This window comes from Protobothrops mucrosquamatus, unplaced genomic scaffold (assembly GCF_001527695.2).
Source record: "Protobothrops mucrosquamatus isolate PMUCROS unplaced genomic scaffold, P.Mucros_1.0 scaffold1136, whole genome shotgun sequence".
Lineage (NCBI taxonomy): Eukaryota > Metazoa > Chordata > Lepidosauria > Squamata > Viperidae > Protobothrops > Protobothrops mucrosquamatus.
In genome coordinates, this window is record NW_015387354.1 from 241747 (window position 1) to 256668 (window position 14922).

Below are 14922 nucleotides of genomic sequence, written 5' to 3' on the forward strand. Positions count from 1 at the left end.
TTTACAAATATAACATCAATATTATTTGATCAGATACTAAGACTTTGGAGAAAATATTACTGATCTCATCTGCATTTCACAATTTCCCTAATATTAAGATTTTGAATTTATGTAGTAAGTCACTGAACTGTGTCCATCAGAATTTATTTCAATATGAGTATTTCTGTAATGAATTAAAATGTCAGTCCAATATGAGTTAGAGAAATAATGTTTGCTTTCTGTGTAAAAATGAGATTAGAAACAGATAATAATATAATTTGATCTATTGTCTTACATGATGTTTAAGTAGTATTTGACTGCAGAAAGGTAAGAAATAAATCCAGTACATAAACAACTTGTCCTTGGGTACAAATTAGTTTGATATTTAATTAATTCATGTATATCAGGTAGTAGAGTGCACCATGCTTTGAAAAATTAGGAGACAAACAATACTGAAATTGAAATTAATTTAAAAATCTATTGTAACTTTAAAATGAAAGGCTAAATTGTCAGTTTAAATATATTTTAGAAGACAAAGGAGAAAAAGCTTTTCAGCATTCTATATTAGTATTTTGTTAAGAGCTATATCTATGCATTTGAAATTTAAATATACAAAGCTGCACTAAGACCATGAAGGAGATCTGAGTTCAGCATTTACTGTATGTATGTTTTAACTACCCTCATACTAATATAAAAACATAAGCAAAGTCCATATTTATTTAACAGTGAAGCAGAAACTATATAACCACAGTGTGCTGACTTCTCTGAAGAACTAAAGGTAACCCTATTGTTGAGAAACTGGAGGCCTTTAGAAGAAGAATATAACTCGTTCTTATTGTTCTACATCCCACCAAAGGTTAGGGTTTGGGAAGAAGTCAAGGCAAGTGGGTTAGGCAGATAGACATTTTTAGCTTAGTTAAATTAGCCAAAAAGACGTTCTGAGCACTAATACATTTCAAAGGACCAACACCTGCGATTAGAATAATATAATGAATTATTTTCACATTTTCTTCTATAGTGAAATTCAAAATGAGTCAGATCTTCCCCATGAAAAACCTACAAGACATTCAGAATAAAGGATTTATGCAATGCCACATCTCTTCAGTGAAATACTTGAGAAATGTTTAAGGAACGGAAGAGTTGCTGTGAAATTAAAATTTTCTAAGATTTCATGCAACTCAGATAGATGATAGGTAGGTAGGTAGGTAGGTAGGTAGGTAGGTAGGTAGAGGGGAATGGATCAATAGATAGATAGATGATAAATGATAGATAGATAATAGATAGACAGACAGACAGACAGACAGACAGATAGATAGATAGAGACAGGCAGACAGACAGACAGACAGAGAGATAGAGATAGATGACAGTTATTTGTCAAAATAATAAAGGTGGAATATAAATAAATAAATGTAAATGAATATAACAAGAGACTTAGCTATAATTTCACCTGGGAAGTGGTCAGCATCCTACACCAAGTCTGGAAATTGAGTCATGGCAACTGGACATCTTTTCTTTTTTGGTTTAAAATGTTTCATTGCTTAAGTAACTTTTTCACATTCAAGAGACAATAAAAAGCTAAAAAGGAAATTAAAAAACCCAGCGTACCTCCTTGCCAGTAATCAAGCAGTAAATAATACCCTAGTCAGGGAACTACCAACTCAGACAAACAATCAAGCATAAACAACATTCCCAAGGAGAAAAAAACACCCACCAACACTGACAGGGTAAGCCATTAGTATGTAAAAGAGGGCAAACTTCACTCCCTGCTAGCACTGAAGTTGTTACCTAGTTGGGTAAGGAAACATCTGCAAGCAAAGAACCAAGCTCTGAGAGCACCAAGTATTTTAAGCAAAATAATGCTCTAATGGAGAACAAGAAACAGAATTATGGTGCAGAATAAAAATTATTCTATTCTGAACTTTTTTACAGTTCTTATGAAGTAACAGTTGCGCTATGCCATAGATGCTGATCCATAATGTAAATGATAATTTTCTACTTTTAACTCATTTTCTCTTTTGCCTTTCAGTTCATGCAAAGGTATTTGGAAAGACAATTAAAAGGGTAAGAAATTGCCACCATTCTAAAAACAAAAAAGCAACTTCCCCTCTTCCTTCTAACATTGCAAAAAAAGGCAATTTTTCCTAGGGATATAATTACAAATTAATTTATCAAAGTAGATCTTTCTATGAAGACCTTTACACAATAAGTGTGCATTTTAACTTGAAACAAACAACCAAATAACAAAGAATGTGTATATATGGGACTAATCTTTCTGTCAATGCTGCTTAAACAATCTCCAGCTCCAGACAACAAATATGTTGAATATACAGATTTAAAATCTAAGCCAAATGTTGCCACCTTCATAAATGAGGGAATATCAATACACATTCTCAAAATTGCTGTTTCAAGAATAGCTTTATAAATTCTTTTGGGATTAACCCATCTGATTCTTTCTTGTTTTACATTCTGGGTAGGATCTATTGACTAAAGGGCAGACTAGTCCCCACTTTTCTCAACATGACAGTATTGTGGAATCAAGCAAGGATTTCCTGAAAGCTTATCCTTTAACTGGGAAGAATTTCCAAAAAGCAGCACTCCAGCCTTCCAAGAAATCAAAGAAAAGAGGTACATATTTTGACAGGGAACAATGCCAGTTTGATATTGTAAGCATCAAAAGACTTGAATTAAAATTTAGAAATGCATACAGAGATCTGGATTTTGAAGTTTCTGATAAATTATAATTGATCTTGGGAATCATAATTCTGACCCAGCCATTACTGCATTCAGCCACTGATTGCAGAAAAACCATTCCTATTCTGAAAGTTTATATCCCTGGTTGCACCACTGCAATATCAGTTAGACTGGGTAGAATCTTGCTAGTTTTCCCTAGATCAAAATAAGTCAGAGCTGCAGAGCACATGTTGTAAATCATAGATCAATACAACTTTTCCCAAACTGCTACTAACTAGATACATTGGAACTGAATTTCCCAGAATTTTTGTCAGCATCGCTGAATGGTGGGAATTCTAGTAAGTATAATTTTAGTGTATCTGAAAAGTTCCAGATTGGAGAATGTCAGATGGAAGATAATGAGGAACTATCCAGTAGTGGGATTCAAATATGTGAACAACTGGTTCTCTGTGTGGATGCCGCTTCCAGAAGTCCACTCTGGGCCTGGGCAACAAAAAATTAGCTACTGGTTCTGCCGAAGTGGTGCGAACTGGCTGAATCCCACCACTGAAACCATCCTGTGTAACATTTCAAAAAGCAGATACAATAGATGTGAATGGCTGACTGAAAGTATTCCTTGAGCAAAGGTTAAACAAAAGCTATATTAGAGTGTGTGAATCATACTTTAATTGGGCTTTTAAAGTGATCTTTTTTTCTATTCCAGCCTGTTTTTGGAAATACTGTGTGCAAAGCAAGTAATTGCTTGAAAGTGTCGACTCAGCAAACCATTCTGGTGATTACAGAATTGAAGCCTGACAATGAAATCTTCGGAATCTGAAGACTTCTTCCAAGCAGTGATTAGTGCAAATAACAATTTGACCTTTGTGTTCATACATATTTAAAACACATCTCAGTATTTAAGGCTTGTACTATTTTTTAAAAAATATAATAATATAATAAAATAATGTTTATATGAACCATGGTATATTAATGAAATCTTGACAGGAATAAAGTGTTACATCTTTCTGGATGACAACATAGGTGTTTCTTCAAATAATGAAAAAGGAGAAAATAAAACATATGCTCTCTAGGACCAACGATATCCATAGAAGGTACTGGGAAATGCCTAGAATATCTAAGTAATTTGTATGTCTGTAGCTTGGAATGTTATTATCCATAGCACTTCTTTTGATCCACATGCTGCTTTTAAATGCAACAAATCTATGTCAAAAATAGATCTGATTTATAGATTTGGCCTATACACATATACTTTTCTAGTCTTCTATTCATCCCAAATTTACAACTGTTAAATTTCTTGCTGCTTAATTTGGACTTAGTCTCAGAAAATTACTAGCCCCCCCCTTTTTTTTTTTATTCTGTTGCAACACCATAATTTTAATGTTCTTGACACTTTAATATTTGTGCAATGTGATCTAAACACCACTCCAAGTCCATGCACAAATCTCTGAACCTTGAACCATTATCTTGATCCTTTCTGCTTCTTTGGCAGGAGCAGCCTCAATGTTCAAGAAAGGTTGCAGCCTGCCAGTCAAACATCTCTTTTCTCCTGTCTAAAAAGCTAATATTGCAAAATTCACAGATATCAAGAACTTTGAGAAATATAGCTTTCGGTGTTGGTATAACACTGTAATTGTGTGCGTGGAATTTGTGTGTCTGGAAAATAGATTTTTTTCAGGCTCTTGTGCCTTAAATGGTATCATGACAGATGTATATACAGTATTATGGTCCATGAAATTTTGGTTGGAAAACTATATTTCTTTGCTATGTGAGATGCTGTCATTCACTATATCAGTAGTAAGAACAGTAGCACTGCTAATATACTTATTTTGCTAATACTGTTTGGAAAAATGCAATAATTAGTAAATATAGCAGAATGCTTTGACCAGGACATGGTCAAGTCAGATGACATTAGGAAAGTCATCGACCACTGAGCATTGTTAAAACATCTCTGTTCAGGAATAAAAAGTATTGCAAGGTGACTATATAATGAGGAATATAAAACCCAGGATGTGAGAATCCACAAGCACCTTTCAAAATCTTCTTTAAAAAAATCAGTTTTTACTTATAAATGGCTATGTAAACTGCTTTCAAAGTGACACGGTGCTGGTTTGGTACTTGATTAGCAGGAATTGGATAGCTACTTGTGGCAGTAGTTTTCTTTGAGCTGAATTTTATATGAACGTTTTATATTTTTACTAAAATTACTCCAAAAATATTCTGATTCAAATGCTTTATCATTCTTATTTCTGATTATGAAACAAACTAATAAAAGATTATTTTCAAGAAGTGTAACTTGTACAATGAACTGCTCAGTTTTTTTCTATAAGTCTAGTAAGAGCACAATGTCCTTCTTCTTATTCACCATAAACCATGGTTACACTTTTTGAAATGATATTGAACCTAGAAATAATATTAAGCAAATGGCTAATGCTTCTATTTAAATCAATCACATATATTTAATTGTAATAGTTTTGATACAAATGGTTTCCTAATTCTTCCCTTTCCCTAGACTTAGTAAGTACAAACTTAAAATACCGATCAACATATTTAAATCTTAATTTATATATTTTATATTCAAATATATAAGGTATATTAACTACAATACTTAATTGTATTGTTTATATATGCTTCAAGATTGAATTATTATTATTTATTAAATTTGTTTGCCACCCATCTCACCATAAGCATGATATTTGTTTCCAGTGTAATATATCAAATATAGCATTAGTCTTGGTTTGATTGCAGATAGGGGAAGGAAAACATAATTTCATTATGTGTTAAATTAATCATGAGTGTAAAATAAGAGTATAAAATGCAAAAGTTAAAAATGTTATCTCAGTAGTAAAAAATGGAAACGAAATAGAGATCTCAACTTTCATTACTGAGGTAAAATTTCTTGGTAGCCATAGAGGTAATTCCTAGCTACTACAATGTACTCAGCGAATTCGGTTTTAATAACCTCTATGGATTTTTAAAAACATTTTTCTTATTGAATGTGAACCACCAAACCAGCTATATGCCTTGTGTAATGAAGCTGGTTTATTTAAGCAAAATATTTGGAGGGTGGGTGCTGCATTCACAGAATTAAATCAAAGTTAATGGAAAGTGAATATATCTCTGACAAGTCCTCGATGCAAATATTATAGAGAATTCATAGTAGCTTCTTTTTGTTATTACGTCAAAGTATTAAACCTTGCGTAAGATGTTCTGTGTTCCAAATATGAAATTAAAGAGTTTCTTTTTCCATAAAATCCTGTTCATATTTGATGAATTTTACATAAGCAACATTTGTTTTATTGTTCCAAGTATCTTGAGAGAAAATGAAGTAATTTCTTCTTTATAAGACTTCACTCAAAGACTCAATTTGACAATAGCTCTGAAACAAAACAAAGACTGTAACACATTTGAATGAGAACAGGAATCTATGCATCCATTTAAAATGTACCCTCATAGTCAAAGGGATTATGAGTTCAACAATAAGGCTGTCTTAGTAGCTGTCTGGCTTTCTCTCACTAAAGAATAACTTCCATTGCAGGCAACAGTAGGATTAGGAGTTTTGACATCTGCCATGTAGGTAAATGAACTGTTAAATACTTGGACGTTGATGGAGTAGTGCTTGGGATTATATGCCACATAATACGAAAATGGGCATTTACGTCTGCTACCAGAATGGTCTAAAGAGATATAGAACTCAGTAAAACAAGTGCGCAGGTGCGCAGGTGCAACTATCTGTGGTTGGAACTCAATGAATGAAAGACAACAAATCACAAATTGCCAATGCAATTCCTACATTGCAGGCACCAAACATTTTGTGGCGTTCCCATCATCTAGACCAGGGGTAGGCAACCTTGGCTCTTTTATGACTCGTGGACTTCAACTCCCAGAATTCCTGAGCCAGCATGGTTGGCTCAGGAATTCTGGGAGTTGAAGTCCACGAGTCATAAAAGAGCCAAGGTTGCCTACCCCGATCTAGACAAATAAACAAATAATTTAAAATAAAATAAGGCCAAAATGAACTTGCCCAATCATTTGCAAGATGATTTATTTACTTACTTATTTACTATATTCCACCTTTATTTTTCAGTTATTTTTACACTAACTCAAGGCAGCAAACATATCCAACACCTTCCTCCTCCTATCCTAAAGGTGCTTTTCAAAAAGCAACTGGACTTTGTTGTTTTTTTCCTTGAATTGAAGAAGCTTCTTGGATGAGAAGCGAAATGTTTTCAGGGAAAAAAACCAACAAAGTCCAGTTGCCTTTTGAAAAGCACCTTTGGGACAACTATGATCCGGATGATTGAGAATCTCCATAGATGTATAAAGTCATTATTTCTTCCAAGTCTTAAATTTTAAAGAATACTAGACAACCCACCCAGTATGTATTAAGGGAAAAAAGAGAAGAAATATTGGCTGTAATAGTTGGAGATTTGTATTAATAATACCTCTATGTAATGGAACTATTGTAACTCAGACACCACGTTGCTTTTCAAAGATATAATTGTAACATTGGAAAATTAATAAAAAGTTATTTTAAAAAAGAGAGAATCTCCATAGACATTCCTCCTCTTATTTTCCCCACATCAACCCTGTGAGGCGAGTTGGGCTGAAAGGAAGTGACTGGCCCAAGGTCACTCAGCTGGTCTCACTGAATTTATGGTCTTTTGCTTTCTAGCCCGGTACCTTAATCGCTAGACCAAAGGAATAGTAAGAACTTGGCATTAATATATAAATTTCAGATGAAAAAGCTGAAATCCTCCAGGAATGGTAAAAGAAAATAATGGAATCACATATATCAGTGATGGCGAACCTTTTAGAGACTGAGTGCCCCAAAACCACCCCCCGCCCCCGGTCCGCCTCCCACCCTGCCTGCTCTGCCCCCACCTGCCCCGCCCACCCGCAGGGCCACGTACTGCCTCCGTGGCCCGCAGATCGCCCAGGCAGCCCTGCAGCGCCATGGCAGCCACGCCCTCCACCCACACCCCGCAGTATCATCTGCACGCTATGGGGCGCGAGGGCGGAGTCTTGTCCCTCCTGCCCGGCTATGCCTTGGCTTGTGCTGCTCCATGCGGGCCGCGCCCCGGGGCGACTTTCTTCCAGGGGGCTGCTAGTGAGGAGGAGGCTGCAGGGGGAGGCAGGGCTGGAGCAATGGCACAAGTGCCCACAGAGAGGGGTCCGAGTGCCGCCTCTGGCACGCGTGCCATAGGTTCACCACCGTCATATATCAAAGGTGAAAATGTTACAAATAAAGCATTTATGTATGTATTCATTAATTTACATTTAATTTTATGGTGCCTGATGCTATGTAAACATATCTGAGATCTTTTAGTTGTTATTCCCAATGCCACAGAAGCTGGAGTGTATCAAATCCTCTGTGCCCTATTATCAATGTATAAAATTGGATGACTTTAAGCAATTATAATTTATATGCAGAACAACATACATAACTATTCTTCAGTGTTCTTATTAGATCTGGAAAGATAGCAAAGGTATATGGCTTCAGTTAAGTTCATTAAATTTTAGCTCTACCTAACCTCTCATGTTTGTGATGCAGGAAAATAATTACCAGAAGCCTAACACTTATAATTATTATATAATGTAAATGTCACTGTTCTTGTGAATGTTTTTAGTTGTTATGAAACCTAACATACAACACATCTAGTTCACATGCATATCCACAATTACACACACACACACAATCCTCTGTACTATACATTGTAATAAGTAGATTAATAAAATAATTAGCCCAGGAAAATTGTCCATTTTTTAATTTTTTTTAACCTTGCTAATGAATGGCTGCTTTGCTTTTGACTTCTTTTTAAAAAAAACACGGAAGAAATATAAGACATTGAACATTCTTGATTTATTTCATTCTTTTTGCAACATCCAGGTAGGCATATTCTATTTCCCGATCCGCAGGGCATGTATTAATGAACTCATCCCTATCATATGCATTATTCAAATATCTCCAGATACCAGTCATTTCAGATGGAAATTCAAAATTTCTAAACTTCTTTGCCACAACCTTAAAAAAAGATAAATGAAAAAATCATTATCAATAGAGTACTGTTCTTGTGTAATTGATAGAAAACAAAAATATGGTGATAGAAAATTGTACAAACTGAACTCTAATGTAGCACTAAAAGGTATTTTAGATGTTGCTCTTTGAAAAACACATAATCAGGGAAAAATAGAACATTCACAGTTTTTGGTCATTCGTCTTCATTAATTGTTTGGCTTGAATTAAAGGGATAAAATAGACTCAAGTTAAAGTAAGGGTTTTTAAAATATTAAATGCAAGGCAAATCTGAGTTGACATAATTTTCTGAACATGGTTTATATGACAAATTGGAATAAATACTTCATTAACACACATGCAAACATAGTTTGAAGTATTCACTATGAAATAAATATAAAGGAGGAATTATTCTTGCATGCATTAATAATTTTCACATAAAGGAAAAAAAGACAAACCTTGATGATATGAAGCTTTGGCAAGAGATTGCAATCTGCTAATGTGAGTTGATCACCATCTAGGAATTTCCTTGTGGAAATGGTGATGTCTTCAGTGCTATTGGCATCTATTTCTTCAGGCAAGGGGGTATTTAAGTAATTGTTCAGTTTATTTAAAGCCTTAAGCAATGTTTTTTCTAAATCTAGAATGAAAAAAGGAGAATAATGTAATTCACTATTTGTTCACTGATAATTAGGTAGCCAAAACAGCAGTAACCATGAAGAGAAAGATCAGTCTGCATACTTTGAGGGAGAGATTTAATACTTGCTGTAATAGAAATATATTGAGAAAATAACTTGAAAAAATACTGCCGATCCTACTTAACCCTCCATACATGTGTACCCTACAAGTGGCAAAGCTGCCCATATGGGAGAAAGGAGAAGAACAGTGGGACCAAGGCCTTGCACTATGCATTTGAGCTGACCGCAGTGACAAATGGATACATTTAATAGTAACGAACAAAATAAAAGAGAAAAAAATAGGTATATTCAGGTAGTGAAATGGAGAATGAATCAGGTAGAAGGGGAGCGCTTAACATTTAATAACCTAAAGGAAACATGATCAGCAGTCACAGAACATTAGCTACTAATTAGAAAAGAAAGTAAATGAATAAAAGTAGGGGTAAGAGAAAAGCAAATAAAATAAATTACTATAAAGGAGTGTTTTTGAAGCTGCTGTTGCATATAAAATCCTTGGCTAGCTATAATGATAAGATAGCATTGGGACAATTTTGCAACCAAGCACTCTTCTCTCCCAGGAGCTGTAACCAAGGTTGCATATTGCTGAAGGACTGTAATCTAGGCAGGAGTAAGATAAATGGCAATAGAAAGGCATCTTGAACAGGGCACTGAAAGTTAATTCAAGGGTAACTTGTGAAAGAGATAATATAAGGCAATGAAAATTACCTCACTACCTCCTGAATCATCCTATCGGAACAGAAACACATCCCATCCATTTCTGAGTCAGTGACTCAAAAAATAAGCAAACAAAAAATCCAGAAGCCACAGCCTATATTTAGGCCCTTGCTAAAACTCTATTAGTTTATCCACAACTCTCTTTACTTAGGCTACTGGGCATGCTGGAACACTTGGAAGCACATGTACAGAGTCAAGCAACCCAGATCAATCCTAACTTCATATGTAAAAAAGAATTTTGAGTGTTGTTGTGGAGGCCTGTAAATCAAGGTACTTTTTTCTTGTAAGGGATCTGTGACTTAAATGCTACATTAGCAGAAACCTATGGAAATAAACAAATCTGAAAGTTCTGCAAAAAAATTTTTTATTAATGCAAATAGAATGATCACTTTTTGGTCTTTGCAATTCTGGATTTTCCACAGTTGAGTTAATAGATATAGATACCAAACACAGATGACTACCGAAACTGTAGCAGTGCAACAGCCCATGTGTAAGTGTTCTCAGATTTCAAAATATATATTTCTATGCTTTCATTTCTCTTGCTATGAAAAAAACATAGATTAAAGTCCAATAAATTTGCTAGTATAACTACTATATTGTATTCTTATGTCCTAGACCAGGGCTTTTCAGCCTTTTCACCCATTGTACCACTTTTAGGATATGGCAACATCCGAGTACCACCAGTCGCCTAGCAAGGTGTCAAAAACTTGATGACCAAAAAAAAAAAAAAAAGGAAAAAGGTGATAAAGTACAGGTAGTCCTCGACTTACAACAGTTCGCTTAGTGACTGTTTGAAGTTACAGTGGCACTGAAAAAAGTGCCCCCCAAGCCACAGCTGAGCAAGACACCTGCCTGCCCACCCGGCAGCGCTCTTCCTCCTGTCCAAGGTTTTCATTGTTGTGAGCATTTCTGTTGAGGATTGGCAGTGGGCGTGGGGTGGGGGGCTGTTTGGTTTTTATCCCCCCCCCATTTGCTGGGTGGTTGCAGCAGGTTTTGGTCACTTCACATGACCCCGGGACACTGTGACCGTCATAAATATGAATCAGTTGCCAAGCATCTGAATGTAAATCACAAAACCTTGGAGATGCTGCAACATTCCAGCTGATCGGCGCTTCTTCTGGGCTCAGCAGAAGTGCCAGGATCAGTGCTGCTTTCCAGCTGATTGGTGCTTCTTCAGGGCTCAGCAGAAGCACCAGGATCAGCGCTGAGCTCCAGCTGGAGGCTGGCGCTGATCCTGGTGCTTCCACTGAGCCCTGACAGTCCCGAAGAAGCGCCGATCAGCTGGAAAGCAGCACTGATCCTGGTGCTTCTGCTGAGCCCTGACAGCCCTGCAGCTCCAGCCATATCTCTCTCAGGCTTGTGCGGTGCTGCCACCGGTTCAGCTCATTCCCCTCCCCCGCTACCACTTTTCTAGGATGGTCGCGTACCACCTGCCAGGTGCCTATGTACCACAGGTGGTACCCGTACCACTGGTTGAAAAGCCCTGTCCTAGAGTACTATTTCCACTTTTCTTTACATATTTATCCAAATTTTTAGGGGTAGGGGGGTTGGATTGGGGAGGATATATGGGACTGGAAAATGGAAACAAAAGTTTCTTCACACGAAAAAGCCAAGAGAAGTGCCAAATACAAATATATCAATAAATAACATTATAAATATCCACTAATAATGATACAAAGTTTATAATACTTACGTTCATTGACATCTTCCCTTGTATTTTTTATGAATGCAGAAAATTTAGCAAACACATCATTTCCTGCAGAATAAGATTCTGTATGGTTTGGTGAAAGTTTAGGATATCTGAAAATTTCAATACATAAGAATTTAATGCCATCTCATTATTTTTCAGCATTTTATCTGAAACTCTGAAATAGAACTTAACTGTCTGTGCCAGTCATATCCCTTACCTGTCCATTAGCCATCTTTAATCTTTTTCAATCCACAATCTCTTGATATCCAATGCTTTAAGAATATTCAACACTCATTCTATATAATATGAAACTAATCGTAGCACAACAGAATACTATACCTTGGTGGTACTAACTTTTCTTCTAGAAATTCTTCAATTTTATTTACATCTATTTTAACATCACCATCAAAAGTTATAAATGGAGGATTTGTTCCTGGAGCTAATTTCTGTAAGTCTGCAGGTTTCCTATACAAAAAAGAAATATCTCGTTTGAGGAAAACAAAAGCTGGTCAACTGTATAAATTATTGCATTTTAGTTCAGCTACCTGTCTTGGAATTTAAAATTGTTATTGCCAATGTAGTATTTAAGTACATTTATTGGAAGTAAATAACATTTAGTTCAGACTAAATAGAAATGTTTTCGTTGTGTGTATGACACGCTTAATTAGCCTAGGGTTGAGGGAGTTAGCAAAACGTATCAATTATGTCACTCAAGGAGTTACAAACGGGTTAACAGAAAAACAATTCTTCTTTGTGGAAACTGAAAGATGCAATCCTAATATGGCTTTGGAAGAATATGTCTTCTCTCAGCATTCTGACCAACTAAAGAAAGAGATACGTTGGTTAAGCTTCCCTCTGACACTTTAGATCAGGGGTGTCAAACTCAAATTTCATTGAGGGCCGCATCAGCATTGCGGTTGCCCTCGGGGGGGGCTGGATGGGTGCGGCCTACTGGGTAGGTGTGGATGGAGTGGGTGTGGCCTACTGGGTGGGCATGGCCAGCTCTACATCGTTTGCATCAAGGGTGCCTGTGGGGGCCTGGGCAGAAGTGGGACAGATCTGAGGGTCTCTGGCAGAAGGGGGTGGGACCGGGACAAGTGCCAAAACATGGTCCATTTCTTCATTCCTCACAAAGGGTGACACCTTCCCAGCATGCACCCAGGGGGCGGGGCCAAAACAGCAGGGGCTGGTTCCTCACTGTTTCTAGATGGCCTTGTGGAGCTAAGACTGAATACGTTTCAGCATAGATGGTCACCACAAAATTGTACATTGGCTCCTGGCTGGTCTGGGCCAGGGCCAAGGCAGTGGGGGCCGTTCCCTCACTGTTTCCAGGATGGCTTCGCGGGCCACATGAAACCACTTCGCGGGCCGCATCTGGCCCCCGGGCCTTGTGTTTGACATGTCTGCTTTAGATGGTGGCAACTCTAAACAATCCACTATATATTTTTCATTATTTTCTGGGAAACGTGGGGGAAAAGAAATAGGGAAACATGGTTTTCTTTCTCTTCATGGCAGCTGGGAGGACCCAAAAATTGTGATTTTCTCTTTTCATTGAAACATTTTGGAACCAAGAACTGATGGTATCCAGAAGTAATGAACTGACTGGAAAAGAGACTAACACAATGTCAGTATTCATGTCAGGTCCTGATACCACAACAAATCAGACATTATAGGAGGAAAGGGAAAAAAATCAGAGGTTTGGTAGCACCTTTTCCTATTGACACATTTTCTTAAAAGGCATAAGCTTAGTGATCCGATCTCTCTTCATCAGACACATAGAAAGGCTATTCTGATACAGAATTTAAATAAGGGTGAGGCGGAGGGTGGGGGAAGAAGGGAAAGATAGGTTGATTATGCTGATAAAAGGTAACTGTGAAATGGATTACCAGTACCTTATCAATTAAAAACTGTATTGTGTTAATAAACTATTATATTTCTTGAGATCGTCTGAAAATGCCTGAAACCTTATACTTGTGGAAGTTTAACCATTTCTCATTCAATGGCGCTGTTGAAGTCTTGTTTTTCCAAAACAGTCATTTTGAGATCTGTCATACAGCACTAAAGGAGGTTAAAATGCTTTGATAATAGTCAGTGTTTTGGGAAAAAAATCCTATTTTTTCCCCCGCCAAGTTAGAACAAGCATGGCTAGGAACTAAATCTTTATGGTAATTCTGGAATGGCAGCCAAAACAGACACTCTGTGAACAGACCAAAGATATAGTTCTGAATTTATACCTAAAATGTTCCTTACTCTTTTCCCACACATTGGCCAACACTGAGAAGCCTTTAACATCCTCTTCTCAGGCCCCCAAGTCCCAAGTTGGACAGGTAGGGGTTAATGCTTTGTTGCAGAACTCAGTTCAGGAGGTGAAGGATTGGAGTCCAAAACCAACACTTCCCTATCATCACCCTGACCTTCACAATATGTTGCCCTCCCCCAATATGTTGCTAGCCCTCATTCTAGTCATATTTTACAAAACAGGACATATGTGGTGTTTCTAGCAGGCGTGGAATGCTAAAATCTAAGCTTCTGTTCCTAACTGACTGGCAGTGGGCTATTTTTTTTTTTGAGAGAGAGAGAGAGAGTTACATCTATTTATTAAAAAATTGATTTGTCTGGAGATATGTAATTGTAGTAGCATAGAAATACTGGAAATATAGCAAGATAAATAAATTATAACTCTAAGCATCTTCCTAGTGCTTTTTTGCTCCTTTATATCTTTTATTCCTTTTATCCATAATTTATTCCTCCTGTAATTTCTCAGTTTCTTCTTCCATTTCAGTTTCAGGTTTTGCTGCACCTTTTCACCAATTTTGATGGCAAAAACATGCAATTATTTCATGACAGTGAAAGAATTTATCAGAAGTCACTTGGAATTAGTGAAAGTTTACAAGTACCTCTCTGAATAGTTAGGGATATAATTTCTGGGCCTGAAAGATTTAAAAGCTTTAATATTAAAAATAAATAAATAAATATTAAAAATAAATAAATGGAGAAAAGTTATTATAACTCACCGTTTCAAATCCACAGTGGTAACATTAAAAACAACACCCTTTAGCCAGAGAATCATGAAGAGACGTTGAGAAAATGGGCAGTTTCCAATACTTTCCCCATCACTGCCAGCCTACAGCAAAAAC

General features: G+C 36.6%; 1 protein-coding gene across 1 annotated transcript; it reads right to left on the reverse strand.

Annotated features, from left to right (window-relative positions):
* Positions 1-8530: 8530 nt before the first annotated feature.
* LOC107291523 (chloride intracellular channel protein 6) lies at positions 8531-14903 on the reverse strand. Its single transcript, XM_015820527.2, has 5 exons — positions 14800-14903; positions 12125-12250; positions 11789-11895; positions 9142-9323; positions 8531-8692 (listed from the first exon to the last, which is right to left on the reverse strand). Exons 1-5 carry the CDS (start codon positions 14853-14855, stop codon positions 8531-8533), a joined length of 633 nt encoding a protein of 210 aa, XP_015676013.1. The 5' UTR covers positions 14856-14903.
* Positions 14904-14922: the final 19 nt, after the last annotated feature.